Below are 18,628 nucleotides of genomic sequence, written 5' to 3'. Positions count from 1 at the left end.
GATAGTCTTGCTGAAATATCCAAGACCTTCTTTGAGAAATGTTCGGCATTAACGGGGCTTCGACAGATCTCACAGTCGCTGCCATCACAGACTCTGGCTTGTAAACTGTTTGCATGACGGTCCATGCTTCTGTGTTAATCTAGTTCATTTTTCAGCTGTTTACAGCAAGGAGTGTTTGTTCTACACGATGTGTAAATGCTCCTTTTTTGACCCTTTCTTAACCTCCTGTTCTTCTCCGCCTCTACTGGACCTCCTGCAAGCTTTCTCCTCTTTGCCTTTCAGATTTGAACACTGGCTTTTAAGCACAACCAATACGATTTCTGGCAGTGACTTCAGCAGCTTTCCACTTTCCTCAGGCTATTTACAGTCCCTACAGCTTAAAGGCTTCATTATTGGCAGTTAGTGGAGTATTTTCTCAATGGGCGACTGGTCATGTTTGACTGCAGGGCCAAACAGGAGGGTGCAGCTCCTATTTAACAGATCAGAGATCTGGTGGTGGTGAATGGGTACTGAGGTTAAGAAGAGAGATGAAGAAAGCAGTGAGAGAGGATTAGAAAGTGATGACTTGGGGTGAAGCTCACACAGCAAAGCCATAGAGTGAGTGTGTGTGAGTGTGGTGGGGCAGATCAAGACTGAATAAGAAATGCTTTTTAAAAAGTCTAAACTAAAGTCCACAGTTATAAGTTTATGCACAAAGAAGATATCAGGATGAAAGTATTTCAGTGTTTCTAGCATGATATACAGTAAGTGTACCAAGTGCACGAAGGACCTCTGGTTGACTTTATGCAAACTTTGCTGAACTCTTTAGACTTGCTGATGGGAAAAATCCATACTGAAGAACAATCTTTGACATGAATAGTGCAGTTTAAAATTTCACATCACGGATAGATCACATTTATTTATATCCAATATAGTGGAATATTTCATAGTTAAATATTTTATGTTTTGAACTGACACTACTTGTTAACAAAACTTCCTTACCTACATTGCAATACAAGAATCTTAAGCTACACATCATTTCTTTACACTTTGCTTCCATGACCTGCTTGTAATTTTTTGAAGTGCTCTTGAGCAGCAGTTGGCTTTCTTGAGGTCTTTTCTTTAAACATTGGCTGCTTTTTTTTTTTTTTTTTTTTTTAAATACATTTTTAGTCCTGTTCTTGTGACCGACTATCAGAGGAATAATGTTTTTGACCTATGAATCATTCAAAACACAACTTGGCATGGTGTGATGCATTACTCCTTAAAAAAATTGAGGAAACTGGACAAGTGGAAGGCCTAAAAAACAAAACTTCAGTGGAGAAGTATCTGAAATATACTTAAGAAATAGGAAGTGTAGCAAAGACCTGACACAGGAGCTGAGGGATGCATGTAATCATTCAGTTGATCCATCATCAGAAGTGGGCTCAGTGGAAGGGCGGCTGTCAAGAAACAGCTGAGATATGGAAAACTACAGAAGAACTGGACTAAAAATCAGTGACAACTAGACTTATGGAGTCATGAAGTTTTAGTTCAAATCTTGATATGTGAAGGTGTCTACAGCCATCTGTTAAACACCTCAGCTATGGTTCAGGGCAACAGTTCAGGTACTGATGTTGATGGAATTATTAAGACAAAAGCACAATCAGAGTTTGATCCACAACTACAGTAACATCTAGAATGTGACTTACTGGAGTTTTTCAGGATGAAAAAGATCTCAAACAAACCTGGATAAAAAACACACACAGAGGAACACTATCGGTCCTGGATTGGCCTCCCTCGAGCACAGATTTCAACATTACTGACGCAGTGTGGGATCATCTTCCCAGAGAGTGCAAAAAAGGCTCCCAACATCCAAAGAAGAGCTTTGAATGTCCTTCAGGAAGCCTGGAGAATTCTTTTTTTTTCTGGTTAAAAAACCCCCATGTAGTTTATGCACTTTTTCTTTTAGCAATTTGTGTAGTTACTATGGACTTAATGCATACATATTATTAAAATTTGGAATATAACGGTTGTATAGATGTATAGCGATTTGAAAAAATGCACTGCAGCATGTAAAACTGCAAAGATGAGCTCTGGCAGACTTGGTTCTATGGTGAGCTTTAAAGGGTTAAAAAAATGACAAGACTTCCTTTAGAGTTCAAACTGTGTTGAAGAATAAGGTGGGCATACCAAATATTGACTTTCACCTCATTAGAATTGTACAAACTCAGAACAAGTCAGCCTTAAATATTTGCTGTAGCAGTGTCAGATATTTTATTACATAGATGTGTTTAAAGTTTCCTATCACCAAGCGCATTGTTTGGTTTGTCATCTTTTTTTTTTTTTTTTTTTAACAGAAGCATATATAAATATCTCAGTTTCAACATTTGGCATTATGTTAATCTCATCTCTGCATTATCTTGTCATTTACATTCTACGTATCTCAAGGAGCAACCATCTCCTCATCTTTATTATATGAAACAATCTGCCAACAGCTTTCAGTTGGGCGACTCTAATCTAATGTTTATGGCAGACAATAATATTTATATTCTCACCGTCAAAAGATAAAATCCTGCTCAAAACATCAGATATGGATCAAGCAAATTAACAGCACCATGAAAGTACTTAATTAGACTCAATAAAAACAAATTATCTGGCTCCATAACGGATACTCGGGATGTTAAAGGCAATAAACCAATAAGCCAAAAATAAATAAGAATTAACATCAAAGCAAAGCAGCTTCTGTTGGGATTTCCCTTCTATCATATTTTCATCTTAATGAGAAATGATGAGTGACTGCTTGTCAGCTCCCAGCCGTCACAGCAGATCACACACAAATTAATGTCCCGTCGTTCATTTGGCCCGCCTTGACGCCGCTCCGTGAAAAGCCTGTCAAGCTAATCAGCTCAGACAGGATGCGTCACGTCGAAGTTTGATGATATGAGCAGATTAAAACAGGATTAAATTCCTCCTGAGGTGAACGAGCGAAAACACTGCACGGCAGCTTGGCAGTCAGGGAAATACACATGCTGATTGTGCCTATTTTAACATCCTCTTTTTTTGCTGATGCTTATGTTGTACTTATTGTCAGTCTTCCAGGTGCATTACACCTTTTGTTAAATATCAAAACCACTGTTTAGTCAGTCTTTATGTCTGTAAAGCATCTTAAGCCCAAATTATACTTTCGGGGGTTTTTCATGTCCTTACAAACGCCAAAGTCCACAGCAAGATGCAGTGATTCTCCTGCAGGGAAAACAGATTCTGAAACACATGAAACCTTCATTTGAAGTCGACCACTATTCTTCATTGACTTCATCAATGACATCACTATGTAACACATTTACACAAGGCTATCAAGCTGTAAAATTGCCATGCCCTTGAAATAAGAGCAGTTACCTTGCAGCTTCTCTGGCTAAAATGTCTCAACCGCAGGCAAAGCGTATTAAATGTTCTGCTGCTGGCTGCCAGAGTAAACACAAGAGTCCTCATGCACTCCTTTAGTGCTGAGGAACAATCAGAAATTGTGCAATATTTTAAGACCCATAAAGGCAAGAAGAAAAGGACTGCAATTTTAAAGACATTTCTGGCTCCACGGTGGAATATAATGGGCACTCTCTTTGCTTAAGCTCTACTTCACTGCATTTTCTAAAATTCAGCCGAGTAATCGTGCTGACAAACAAAGGAAACTGAAAACATAAAAAGCTCTGCTAGGGCTTGAGGCTTCACCTCAGTTTGGCAGAGGAACAAATGGTCATGGGGCAAGTCATTTTTGAAGTGGCAATGTCCTTGGATGAAAACATTGTGTTTGGGGTAATGTATGAAGGTCTGCAGTAGCTTTGCCTTCACCTAGATCAAATTCTTTTTCAAATGTGTGGCTGCATTTCATGGTTTGGTTCCAGGGGTGCCTCCAGAATTTATTCATAGGGGTGGCCATATGGGGGCCACTAAAAATATTGGTGTGACAAACCAAAAAAATGGTGTTTGCTGTATTATCATGCTGTTGTCAAATAAAGGTTATTTGAAAAATATGGCAAAAAGAGAGAAAGAAAAGAATATATGCCCACTTAATTTCCTGCTATTAAATTTGATATCACCAAAAAAGGTACTGGGGGGCCAATGCGTTTGGTTCAGAGGGATGATTATGAAATAACCTTCATTTCCTGTATGCATCTCCATTTATGCCGGCAATAGAATGCCAAAAAATAAATAAATAAGGAAATGAAGTATGTAAGACCTCAAATTTATGTGTGTTACATAAATAAAAAAATGAGCTTCCCACAGTTTAACAGGTTAACTGGCAATTCAACACTGGCCATAGGCATGAATGAGTGTGAGTGGATGGATGATGGATGAATAGCACACTGTTCATCATATTTCATACAATATAATATAGTTTTGTTCTTTATGTATGAATTAGAGTTGGTCTGTGAAATATAGATGCTTAAAAATATATTTTAGCACAAATAAATTCATGTATGTAATTATTGTTCCCTCTGTTGCTTTAATTTGCAGCAGCATGCTGATCCAGTGTCTAAATACTGTCTAAATAAATGTATACTTCAATAAAAGATTCTAAAGCAATCATCAGAAACTATTCAAATCTGCTGAATCTGCAGCACTTTTAAAAAAAAAGATTGATTTCATGTTTATGTGATGAGTGCAGATTTTCATGTCGGATCATGTTTTTATTGTACAGTGAAATTTTCATATGGCACTAAAATGCAAAAACAAATCAAAAAACAAACCCTTTGTATGATTTTTGTTTGTGACTATTAGAAGTGGATAGAAGGATACGGACAAATAATACAAAAAAAATAAGACTGTAAAATAAAATCGTAAGTCAACAGCAAGAAAAGAATTCCTACATTACTGACTCTGTTCTGAAAACAGTCTTTAGCATTCAGCCTTCTGCTGTATTTAACACTCTGTGAATGCATTTTACGATGCACACGTAAAACTTTTCACAAAACACTAAACACAAATGTTATCCACAAATCGCACATTGTTTACGTAGTTGTTTTGCACACCATCTTATTCCACTGAGAATTTTACAGTTGAACTAAATCCACTGTAATGCACGTCTGCTTAATGTAATGTGTGCACACTGTCATTACCATACGATGTGGACATAAACTAGTGGGTTTTAGTCTATGAGGCGTGCACCCACTGGTGAACTGAATATATATCATTCATGAAGGGGGAAAAAAACAAAGAATCTGCAGATCCTACTGTACTACTAAGATTCAATTTGGCATGTGTGTAAATAATGGATGAGCAATAGCTTCTGAGAAATAGCTTTGGTAACTTGCATTATTTAATGATATGCTAGGCAATGTGTTTGGGTTATCTATCCTACTTAGCTGTGCAGAGCTGTTAGTGGCCGATGAAAGCTGTAATGTTCATGTAAAGAGTGAAGTGGACAGTACTTTGGTTTGTTTAGTGTAATCAAACAAAACTAACCAAATGAACTAAAAATATTTATCCATTTAGTCTTGCGATATAAAGAATTTCACCTTTTGATGCTAACCATACCTAACATGTCTTTAAAAAATAAATAAAAATGCCACATTGGCAAAAATGTGACATTTTTATGAAGTTATTAGATATCATTAACAAAAGTTCTGACAATGAGCTGCAAAAAGTTCATAAAGAGACATTTAGGTCTATAAAGATTTTTTTTTCTTTCTGTTTTTTGTAGTTTTGCTTCTGCGCACCACCACACTGGATTTTAAATCAAACAATCCACATGTGATTAAAGTGGAGACTTTCAACTGTAATTGAAGTGGTTTTAGAAACAAAAGAAAACAGTCCTGCATGATTGGACAAACTAATATAATTTTAAATCTAAGGATTAATTTTAATACTCAGATGAAAATCCTTTTGCAGGCTAGCACTCATGGACATCATCAAATACTGTTTCCTCCCCTGAGTTGCTTTGCTGGAGCTTTCACCGCAGCTGCCTTCAGTTGTGGGTCTCTCTGCTTTGAGTTTTGTATTTTAATAACTAAAAAGCTGCTGTGTTGGGGGTGCATTCAGGTGACTGATGTGCACATTGAAGAATATCCCATTATCCATTTGCACTGTGATGAACAGTTGACAGCAGCTGACTCAATCTGAGCAGAGAGTACGGCCATGTACACTCCAGAATTCATCCTGATACTTCTGTCAGCAGCCCTCAATAAACACTAAGGACTTTTCCCACTGGCAGCTCTACATGCCCATGCCATAATGCTACCTCCACTGTGTTTGACAATGAATGTCTTTGCATGTTGTTGTAAACGTTTTGTATTTCCATTCATGAAGGCTCCTCTGCCGCCTGCTCGGACTGTAGACCTTGACAATGACGCACCTACCTCCTTAATAGTGTTCTTATGAATTTGTTTTTCTTAACCAGGGAAATTCTGCCAGCATGCACTTTAGTTACCGTATTTTTCGTACCATAAGGCGCACCGAATTATAAGGTTCATTAAGCGAAACAAAATGAGATAAGTCAAACTTTACTCAACTCATTCTTCTTGCTTCCTCCGCTTCTGTACCATTGAGTCATTAATGTTGAATTCTCTCGCAGCTGCTCTATTCCTATGGTGTTGCAGTATATTAATGACTAACCTCATATTGTGGATGGATTATCTCAGTAGTTCTCCTGACTGAAGTTTGGTCTGTTTACAGCATCCTGCCATGTAATTGCATTTGTCCCAAACCATCGGGAACCCTCACGTTAACTTTTATTGAGTGGAAAGATAGGGTTCATCCTCCAGCTTCACTGTGTTTGTTATGCTAACATAGGTGTGTCGCTAGCGACCACGTAGCACATCGTTATATACCAGCTAGCCCAACTTCAGTAACCCTACAAACATCACTGCTGTTTAGTTTTCTGTCTTCCTTTATGTTGGAAGTGATAGCAGAGCTGTACCTTTGAATTTTTTCATTAATCTCTCAGTCAGAACATGCTATATCATGTTTAGGTGGAAACTAGCGAGCTAACTTCCTGCTAACTTCCAACTCCGTTAAATTTAATAAATTCTGTTTTCATGGGTGCCTGGATGTTAAACTTAATTGTTACGCCTGGTAAAGCAGCAACGCTGATCATTTTATTAAAGATGAAAGAACTTAGACAGTTTTAACTCTCAGTGATGCCGCAGAGTTCGTTTGACTTTGGGACCTGAAGCGGACCGAGTTTTGGCCCCAGAGGCTCCTGACTACGGTAGCCGTAATGCTCAGACAATCCATCAAGCGTAGCTTATCAAAGTTGTACTAAAACATTTTTTGACAGATTTTTGAGCGCCGTGTACCACATAAAATCCGTTTGAGGTCAGTAAGCACAACCAGAATTCATACATAAGGTGCACTGTAGATTTTTGAGAAAATTAAAGGATTTTAAGTGCGCCTTATAGTGTGGAAATACGGTATCTTCTGTGGCCTTTCACTCCAGCCTAGAATTCTGTTTAAGAATGATGCAGATTATTGATTCAGCCACACCTTGTATTTTATTTATTTTCTCTCTCTGATTAGAGTTAATTTGGGTTTTCAGAATAATGATGTTCATCTTCAACTCTAAAATGAACTGAACTTTGGGGCAGCTGTTGCAAAGCTTGAACTTACACAGCTCTGGTGATAATTAGAGCTATTTTTAAGACTCTTAATTTAGTTCCCTTCAGTTTATTGTCATTACACAAGCAGAGCCAGTGCAACACAATTTTCATGCAACATATATAAGAACAGAAACACAGAAACATACAAATCCCTTTATAACTTATTAGCAATACTCAGTAACATAAAAAAATAACTACTGAAATATTTGTTGTTGAACTGATTAAGTGGTTCTTTCAGCTATAACGGGAATAATCTATTACAATAAATAATTATAAATTAATGTCTTAATGGCAGTAAAGAGTTTCCGGGAATCTTTGAAGGATTGTTTTGTTGGGGATACTCTGATATACTCTGTTATAAAAGCAGCTACTGCATTTCTTGGTTTTTTTTTAATGTATTCAGGGTCAGAGTGGAGAGTCAGGAAAAACACGGACAGGCAAAACCTGGCAGATACGAGAGAGAAAGCTCTGCTGGGACATCAGCCAGCAGAGCTACAAGGCTGAATTCTCGAGTGCCGTTCAAACCTGAATGGCACAATCACTGTTCATGCCTTTCTGGGACATTTTATCTTTCCTTCTGCAGATCTCTGTATCCATGCACTGCACAAGTCTGCAGCTGTTTGACGTAGAGCTTCTGAATCGGATGGTGATTTTGATGCACAGCTAAAAATAGTAGCTTAGGAATTACACCTTGCCACAATAAAGTCACTTGAAGTTTGCTTTAAATCTTTATTTCCTGCCATTGTCAGAGGATGGAAGAGTAAAGCAGCTGTGTCTGAGCTCTTGAATGAAATTTAAAGTTTCTTTTAATCCACAACATGAACTTCCAGCTCTGACACCACATGGAGAAGGGGGCATTCAGCCCTGAGTCCAGCCGCTACACTCCACCTTCATGATAAATTAATACCTAAGAAACATTCATATGAATTTCAAGGATAAGGGTGCACATACAGAATGAGAGATCTTATCGAATGTTTCACTGAGCCAAAAAGAAGAAAAACAGATCTCTGCAGTCTGTCTCCTTCAAGCTTTTTCTCACCAATGAAATCATTCCTCTCAGCGACAGAAAAATATTACTTGGCTGCTGCGTGCAGCAGAGGCCATAAACAGAGGCACCTGATAGCTACATCTGGGTGACGGGTAATAGATACAGTGCCAATGTTCTATAGAGGGAAGCCATCAGCGAAAAAGACTGCTTTAATACACTTCAGCTGACCTACGTGGCTGTTTTCACTTTGCAGCCGTTCATGCTCAGTTTCAAATTACTGCTCAGACATCTCCGATAACGGTTCATTACCTCCGTTAGGAGGAGAATCACATCCCAGATAAATTTAAACTGACAGTGATGCAGTAAGAATGGAATGAAAGCAATTATTTTGAAATCTCCACCTCCAAGACCATCAAATATGGAGTTTAAGCGTGTGTGATATTATTCTCTGCATTGCATTAAAGTTTAAAGATTTGTCCAAACTTCTGCTGCCTTCAAGTATCACATGGAGAATTGTAATTAGGAGTGGATCGCACATGAAAGAAGAGCTGGAACTTTAGTGTGCTAGAATCAATTCATCGTTTGATTGGTTTCTCTGCTAATCCTCGTCAAACCTCTGTATTTTTCACAGTTTTCATGCTGAACTAGGGCAGTGCAGTATACACAAAACAAAAGTCTTGCTTGATTGAAAATATATCTCACACCTATCCATTTTCAGTAGGAAAATGCTTGGTGTAAAATGAATTACTATCTGTTTTCATGACCTGTTAAATGTCAAAATAAAAGCATTACATGAGCTTGAAATTTGTTTGGGCAAGCACTGACTCCAGCAAGAAGGGAAAAAGGGCATGAATGAATGATATTGTATTAAAAATCGCGATATGTACAAGAAGGAACAGCGCTGAATTTCTCCCTACAGAAATGGGCAATGGTCTGTGGTAACGACACAGATAATAATACATTTGTAAATGTCTCAACTCATCAACTTATTGTGAATGACAGTGAAAACCAAGTAAAACAATGGAGTGTAAAGCGATTGTTGTCTAAAACAAGTAATTTAATTCTAATGAGCTCGAAAGCCAATATTTCTTGTGACCATCTTCATTCTTCAACAGAGCCAGAACTGTGTTGGGCAAACTTTCATGTCGTTTCTTAAAGTAGTCTCCACGAATCGTTCTCCAGGCTTCTTGAAGGACCTTCAAAGCTCTTCTTTGGATGTTGACTGACTTTTGTTACGTTCTCTGTCAAAATGCTTCCACGCTGCTTCAGATGTTGAGGTCTGAGCTCTGGGGAGGCCCGTCTCTGACTGATAGTGCTCTGCTGTGTGTTTTTCTTCTTTTACTACAGTGGCAGTGTGTTTGGGATCATTGAAAAATAAAGCTGTGTGGAATTAGGTGCATAACACATTTAATTTCACGGTGGTTCAAAATCTAAAGGTACTTTTCTAAATTCACCATTCCATCAATTTGACTAGATCCTCAATGTCACTGACTGAAAAGCCTCAAACTATGATGGAGCCTCCACCATGTTTTAGAGATGGCTGCAAAAAATGCTGTTTGGTTATTTATTTATTTATTTTTTGTAGCTTCAACATCAGAAATTGGATCAAATGTGACGGACTGCCAGAGAGAAACGATATTAAAAACTGATAAAACAAAAAACTGTACAAGTGTGACTAACTGTTACTGGCACTTGTATTGGATCATTATAATACATTGACAAGGATAAAGCATATTGCATACTGTTGCCAAGGAAAATACAATATTTGGTATGAGGTGATTGCTGTATTTAAGCTAGCAGTATTCATCAGCGTAGTGTTGTAACCAATATGCAAAAAAATAGAGGGTTGCAATGATGTTTTTCATATTTCCATAACACCACAGTAAAGAATTCATGGGATTCATTTGCATTTTTCCTGATTTGAAATATTTTATCCTCAAACGTAAGTGCTGGTGAAATTTGTTGTTTCATGTGGGGTGATGGATTAAAATATTCTGCTACTTAAATGTTGCAGTATTAAGGGTTGAGACTGAATGTTCCTCTTTGTGTAGCCATGTCTAATGTTATCAGTGCTCTGAAGTGACTTACTAAGTAACAAATATAGTAGCAGAGTGGACAACTATTACTGCGCAGCTTTTTATTTCATGATTTTAAGTAATCGGTGCCACAAACAGGATACCAGAAAAGTCAAACCAGCTGCCAAACACGGTAGTGGAGGGGTGATGATTTAGACGTGCAGCCAGAGGACCTGGGCACCGTGCAGTCACTGAGTCAACCATCAACGCCTCTTTAACTGGCCTCACATTTCTCTAGAAACGAATGTGAGGCCATCTGTCTAGTAACTAAAGCTTTGCCAAATTTGGGTTATACAACAAGCAAATCACCAAACAAAAACAGAATGGTTGGAAAAAGAAAATAATCAATGTCAAATCTGTAAAGTCAAATGACTTTACATAAAATATTTTCTATTTAAACTCAATTTTTTTTTAAAGATCTCTCTTTTTTTTTTGTCCCTCACAAAAATGTGAGCAAAGCAGTTCCCACTGAACTCTGAGGTCTAAAGGTTTTTATTAAAGGAGTTCCTGCTCTCTGAATGCTTGTGTAAAATCAGTGCCTCACATTTTCCTGTCCTTGGGGACATTATGATGGAACATTTATGGATAAAAAATGTTAGTGTTTCTTTAGCCTCAGTGAAAAAAGTATGAGCGAGTTGTCAGAATATTATTAGAATAGGAATGAAACCAGTAAATCCAGTGTGTACATAGACTAATGTGATATTTCCTTACTTGTTTTTTGACTGAATCCACTTTTGGGTACTATCATTTCTATCAGAAATAAGTGATAGTCCTTATATCTGTTGCTGCAGCCATCCTGGACCTGAAGGACAGAAATCTGCTCGCTTGCTGGTGCTGCTATTGTCCATTGTCTCTTGTACTTCAGCATTTGTGCTGAAACACTAAGAACTATTGTTTGTATGCAAATGTTGAGTAATGCCAAGCAAATCCTGCAGGAACAATTCTTCATATAGTCATTGCTGACCTATATGCATGCCTGTTTCTCCTGCTTGGAGAAGGACCAAAGCCTCCTCACGTTGCACATTATCCTCATTATTGTTGCTATATAATTGACTTTCCATGAGAATGGCTCATTGGCTACACTGACTTTGTGCAAACTCTATTAGCTGTGTAGTGTTGCGTGAATTCTCCAAAGATCCTGTGCAGTCGCTCATTGTCCAGCCCACAGCGAGTCTATGTCATTGTCTTCAAAGAGGCCGGGGCTCTAATTGGACCGCTAGCGCATAGCAAATCTTCAGCTTCATTTGCATCAATAGCCTCATTACACCAGGATGGCATGAATGACCTCAAGGTCTGTGAGAAACACAATCACATTTAGAGATTGGAATATTTTAGTTGATGATTTGCATCCTGACAGTTTTACATCAAAGAATAATGATACTGAGTCACTGTTTTTGGTGGATACAGGTGGAATAGTCTTAGATTAGTGAGCTAAAAACTGTTTTACAATTTGCAATTTTCCCTATGGCTCAAAAAGATCAGAAAAGAACTCAGACTACAACTGTTTTTCCAGAAAAAGCAAAAAACAAACACTTATTAACAGAATTGCCTTATTTTGTCTGTAATTATTCCATCCAACATTAATCTGTACAGCGACTGCCAGCTAAAAAGAACCTGCTCCAACCAAAATTAGCTTCACCCAAGTTTCAGGAAGACTCAAAAGCACCGCCTCTGTTAGAATTTCAAGCCAGCTGCTCATTAAACTTGAGTGAAAAAGGTAGAATTATATTCTATAAGGTAGCATCCCGGTAATTTGATAGAGACATTTGATATTACTTGAGTGAGATCCTGATCCGTTCAATATTTCAGTTCACTTCAGTTCATTTAAGAGAGTTTTGAGGGTTATGGGTGTTACTGCTGACTCCTGCTGTTGATACCTATGATGTAAATAAAATGCTTCGAGTGAGTATTTCACAAGGTTTCTGTGCTTTGTTTATATTGTTTTCTTCCTGTGTTATTATCCTAAAAAGCAAAAACAAAAGAAAACAAACCAAAAAAAATAATAAAATAAAAGGTAGAGCAAGTTTAACTGCAAATGAAATTAGTGACAGGAAGACTGAAGTGTCAAAACTGTCCAAGCCTGTTTGCTTGCTGTCAGGTCAGATATCCATGTGGATATCTCAGAAACTGTGCAAATACAGCCACGGCTAGTTTGAGTGAAAAATAGAAATATTTATCTTACTACACACAGACCCTGTGTTCCACTTAAAGTGACAGTCCACCATTGCTCTGTGATGCTCCAAAGATCACTCCTCTTTATATTCAGAGCCCCTGAAGAGTTTCTCCTCTGTGAAAAGTGGCTCAGCCGAGAGCGTCACATGCAGACAGATTTACGTCTCCTGAGAAATCAGGCATGTAACGGCTGACCTCAGGCTCCCCTCTCTGTCTGTGATAGAGCTGAGTGACAAGTAAAGAGTTCAGGCTGAAGGTGATACATTTACCTCCCGGTAGAAGTGACGTGTTGTTACAAAATGATTGATTGCACTATACATAAACAAATTAGGCGCACTCGAGCAAATATGCATATGTGCCGAAACATTTTTCATTTAATTTGATGGTCCATATGCTAAATGCTGTATTGCTCATAAAATAAATAACAATTTTCTTCTTCTCATGCCGTTTCTCTTACTATATAAATATATTTTAAGAAAAGGTACATAACTGCAGATTTATTTCTGTCAACATGTTGGTAAATATAATCTCCTGCTGGCCTTAAGCAACAAAGCATGTGGCTTACAGATAAGGCTTCAAACATGAAGAAACTTAGAGATTGCAGGCAGATTTGGACAATAAATAATTCTTAAATTCTCCAGTTATGAACAGATGTGTTGACAGCTTTAAGGATTGTTTTCTTCAGAATTCAGACATCAAATATAATCATGACCTTATTAAACTTGTCATTTTTGTAAAAAATAATGTTTTAATGTGATATGTAGAAATGTCGTTTGAACATGCTCAAGTTGTCCCTTTAATTGTAAGTGTACATGCCACTGTGCTTTGTAATGAACGTGACACCAAACAGTCATAAGTTAATTTTTTCCTCTTTTCCTTTAAAGAGAGCAGCCCATCTTCAGTGCCAGAGCTCATGTCTTCCAGATCGACCCGGCCACCAAACGCAACTGGCTGCCGGCCAGCAAACATGCTGTCACTGTGTCCTTCTTTTATGATGCCACCCGGAACGTGTACCGCATCATCAGTGTGGGTGGAACTAAGGTAGGAGCCCAAGACTCTTAAATCCAGTCAGAGGGTACACATGTAGTCAGATCTGTGCCTGTTCACATCACTGAAACACAGATCTGGAATAGTTTTAAGAATGCCAGGACAGATTTGAACACAGTTCTACTGTATAAGCCAAAACTGCACGGGGGCTGTAAGAATCCTGTACGGCCGAGTGGTGTCAAACACAGGTGCATGTATGGGTTTTATTATAGACTGTATGTAAACAATGGAGGTAGCTACTGTCACATCACGCAGTGCTTTGCAGACTTTTCGGCTGCTAGCCTTTAGCTGCATCCATAGACTCTACAGATGCTCCGGTACCTGCTTTGCTAAATCTAATAAGACTAAAAAATAAAAAATAAAATTTCAGCACAGACTTTTTGAATGTGCTGTATTTTATGCATTAAAAAAGCTTCAAAAACACCACAAACACAGAGGTAAAGCCTAGCTTGGCAGCTAATAGTTTAATAAGGCACAACTGGTGAAAGAGGACCTCCCGTAGTTAGAAAGGAGAAACTCCTTATATAGACTATTTTTACATACATGCCAATGTAATTTGGATATTTTACAGGAATCTGTGCAGTTGATGTATTTTTGGCCATTAGAGGAACTGCAGTTTTTTTGCCATGTTTTATTTTTAATCCTCTGAAATTGCTCCTTGCTTTTATAATTCCCCATCGGGTCACTTTTGAGTCATTCAAGTGTTGCCACAAACTCTGGAGTTGAGGCACATTAGACAATGAATCGTCCTCAGGTTTTTACGATGAAAGCAAACCACTTTCTAAACAAACTTTCTCAATTCTTTTAGCATCCATGAATTTTATGAACATTTGTTTCTGCATTTATTGAAAACATTTCTATTAAATACAGGAAGCCTGAGGTGTGGGACTGTGTGAATTAGCATTTTTAGGGTTGTCTCTATCACACCTCCCCTCACATACTGTATATTTTCCTATACATTTTGCAGCAGTGGCCCTCAGACCCCGGCTCTTATAGAAAGCAGCTAAAACCCACCACTTTTGTTGTGAAGCACTTTGTGATATTTCTCTTGAAAGATGCTGTGTAAATATAATTTTACTTTACTTTTATCTTAATTGCATTTTCCTCATCTGGTACTAGTATAGCACTGATGTAGAGACACTCTGTTTGTGGAGTATTATATTCTCCTCTCTTGCATTTTATTTAGCAAATGAGATTCTTTGAAGCACTGGAAGAAGATCTGTTTGCTTTGTGGCTGTTATGGGTGGGATTGCATTACTCAAACACACCCATCGTCAGCAGAAAATCTCCAACGCACCCACATTGGTAACGCAGCCTCCACAGCAGCGCTGAAGCACCTGGGAGTCCCTAACAGGATATCTTGTTAGTGAAAGAAATTCAGAGAAAACGCTGCACTTTGTTGTTTTTCAGCCAGTTGTGCCAATTTGCCACCCTGAGACTGGAGGCTTTTGGAGAAGAGAATAAAGAAATCATTTGGCAACAAATTCACCTCATCAGACTGCTCACTCGAGAATATTACAGAAGAGATCGTTGCACAACAGAACGAGCTTTTTCACTTAGCTCGCTTTCCGTGGCCTGGTTATAGGTTGTTTTTGTCTCTGATTGCAACTGTACCTGACACAAATTTATTTTTAATGTCAGAGATTATAGTCACATGATTCGTTTGGTGATGCTGTGATTGTTGCTCACACACTGCCCTGTTTGCTGTGATGAGCTACAGTGAATAGATGCTCTCTTTTCACTCAGTTGGTACAAATGAAAAATCGTTTTTTTGTTGGCAGTAATTATTAATGTCCTTCTTCTGTTTGATTTGTATATCATCATTTATCCCCGAAAGGGATCTTGGAAAACAGACTTTTGAAATAACTTGACGAGTGCCAAACATCTCACTAGTTAATTATGATGGTGAAGATCGTCCACCCTGACCTTGATTGGTTTATTAAAAAAACCCAAATACTTCATATCTTAGATTTATGTTTATCTGTAAGTCCTCTGTATTTTTTATAGATGTAGTCTGCATGTGCTCCAGTCTACATATCAAATACAACATATTTAACATCTTTTTTTGTGCCTCTTTCTTATTTATGTCCTACATTTCTGGCAGCATTGCTTTATTTATCACAAAAAATAGCCCACTTTTCCTTCAGGGATCTTTCTGCACTTTATTCATGTGATTTATTGTTTTTACTCTCTGTGGCATCAGGCCATCATCAACAGCACCGTCACCCCCAACATGACTTTCACCAAAACCTCCCAAAAGTTTGGCCAGTGGGCAGACAGCCGGGCCAACACCGTCTACGGTCTGGGCTTCTCCACAGAGCAGCAGCTGCAGCAGGTGAACACCACACACACACACACACACACACACACACACACACACACACACACACACACACACAGAGTCGCTCATTTATTAGATTTCGCAAACAAAGAGGAGATTTAAGAAAGAGGACTGTGAAGCAGTAGAGGACACTCCTGTGATGATCAAGGGCAGCGTTTTCTCTTTGGTTTTGAACATCTTTCAGATTATATTTAAAATGCATCCACAACACATGTGTGCATTTTCATTTTACTGCAGTGTTTCCCTTGGTGACGTTCATTCATCTTCAAGATTTCTCTGTTTACCTGAAATTAATTAAAGGGAGTTTAATTTACTAGATTTAGCGCTTTAGATAATTTATTGCAAGATCAGACAGACTTTAGTGCCAGAACATAAGTTGATCGGACACTCTTGATATTCTACAGGAGGAAGCTTTGTGACGTTTTCAAACCGAGTGTAATTTCTGTCTTTTCTCTTCCTCAATCTGCAGTTTGCTGAGCAGTTTAAGGAGGTGAAGGAAGCAGCCCGTCTAGCCAGAGAGAAATCCCAGGAGAGGTTTGAACTGGCCAACCCTGCACTCAACATCGCAGCTCCACAGGTAAAGCGATGGTGCACTTGCTTAAATCTCTAAAAAAGACACGCTGTCCTCTTACTCTGGTTGATTGGAGCATCCTAGAGGGAGAAAATCGAAACTCTGTATCTCACAAGAATCAAAGTGAAAGCAGCTAAAAATCATAACAGATCTGAGAATTACCATCAAAGAGATATCAGCGTTCAGCTATACGACGAGGGAGGGATGCACGCAGTTTTGCCAAACAAAACACAAATCACTGCTTAAAAGGTTTTCTACTTGCTGGTGTGGAAGTTCACTTTCCAAACATGTTGTGCACAGGAACTGTTTTTTCGTGAAGGGAAGGGAAAAACAACTGCCTGGGTGTTATCCTGAGGAGCTGAGGCAGGTTTTTGAGCAAACGTCTGTCTGCTGAGCTGCTTAAAGGCAGCTTTTAGATGCTTTTAGCGTCCCAGATGAGCGCTGTTTTGGGCTGCCGGGAGGATTGTTAAGTGGTAGAGATCTCACTATGTAACAATAGTGTGCGTGGTTTTACTTCAACTAATAAATCATTACAATAAAATGAGGAAAATGTAATATAATTTGTTTTCTTCATCATATTTAAGAGCTGTTGGTAACAATTTTAAACCATTAAACACACATCTATAAGAATCTCTGAGAGAACATTAAGCCATGGACAGCAGGTTCAAGTAGCAGACTTACTGTATGTCTTTTAAACAGACTTGATGGTCTCCGTGACCTTTGCCCCAATATGACAGCAGAGTGCTAATATCCCGACAAACTCTGTGCCTTTGTTTCTATTTTAAACATATACAGAAGCACGAGGGATTATATGATCCCCATCTGGCCGCTCCATTATTCTCTCGCAGGCTAACTCCATTAAAAGATTTCATGAATGAAAAATGGAGGCAAAAAGAAACGCGAGCGCTGAAGGTGTTCAGAGGGGCAGTAATGGCTAGGACTGAAAGAAAGGAAGAAGAATGACAAATCCGAAGTACGGAGGATAAAGAAGGGTAGATGGAGGTGGGAGCTCAATCATCTATAATTGAAGAGAATCTGGCTGCTGCTGAAAGGACAATGGGCAGCTTTTGTCCTGCCACAGTAGGCAGTTTCTTGGTGAACTCGATAAGTCAGGGGTTCAGGTGGAGAAGTGAAAGTTTGTCAGCGGTGGAAATTTTATGTCCATCATCTCACAAAAGCTGCTCCATTGTGACATTGTATGCTGGAGCCTAAGGCACCGAGTGGTATTTACAGAAGCTGTGATTTATTAGTTGCTGTTTTTTTTGTTTTTTTTTCAAATGGAGGAAACAGTATCTCTTGCAAACATTTGGAAGTCTCAGAGGTGCTCTGCCAGCCTTTGTACATTGCTTATTTCTGCCAAGTGTTAGAGTTGAGAGCGGCTTTGGATGTTGTAGCAATGCAGATTCAAAACGGAGTAAAGTGCTTGTTTATGCTTTTGTGCGTGTGCACTAAGCGTAAGTCTTAACAAAGAGCCACTCGGCAGCTCCAGGAGATTGCAGAGTCACGCTGCCAACCACAACCTCACCACTGAGACTCTCAGATAAGAGCTGATAGTATGTCGAGGCTGAGAGAAAACACTCCTGGATACAGCAAAGCTGGAAAGAGCTGGATTTTATCAAAGTATGTGACAGTTAATGGTAAACCTTTGTTAAATTTGTGTGCTGGTACCTAATAGACCTGCACACAAGCTGATGTGAAGGGTCTGTTCTGAAACCAGATGAACGGGTTTGTGATGTTTGCTGAGGTTAAAGCCAAAATCTCCACTGTCACAAATCTGCCAAGATTACTGTGCTAACTTCTGCTGCAGACCCAATCTGCTTCTTAGGAGGTTATAGTCACAGTTTTTGATAGAAATGTTTGGAGTGCCACAGTCTTACGCCA

General features: G+C 38.6%; 1 protein-coding gene across 1 annotated transcript in view; it reads left to right on the top strand.

Moving 5' to 3' along the window:
- LOC134642892 (homer protein homolog 3-like) overlaps nucleotides 1-18,628 on the top strand; it is a 48,769-nt gene that overhangs the window by 9,580 nt on the left and 20,561 nt on the right. Inside the window, exons 3-5 of the mRNA XM_063494958.1 lie at nucleotides 13,673-13,829; nucleotides 16,039-16,170; nucleotides 16,646-16,753. Of these exons, the coding sequence (XP_063351028.1) occupies nucleotides 13,673-13,829; nucleotides 16,039-16,170; nucleotides 16,646-16,753 (397 nt within the window). The remainder of the gene's footprint in view (nucleotides 1-13,672; nucleotides 13,830-16,038; nucleotides 16,171-16,645; nucleotides 16,754-18,628) is intronic.

This window comes from Pelmatolapia mariae, linkage group LG15 (assembly GCF_036321145.2).
Source record: "Pelmatolapia mariae isolate MD_Pm_ZW linkage group LG15, Pm_UMD_F_2, whole genome shotgun sequence".
In the NCBI taxonomy this organism is placed as follows: domain Eukaryota; kingdom Metazoa; phylum Chordata; class Actinopteri; order Cichliformes; family Cichlidae; genus Pelmatolapia; species Pelmatolapia mariae.
This window is presented reverse-complemented; position numbering and strand designations above follow the sequence as displayed.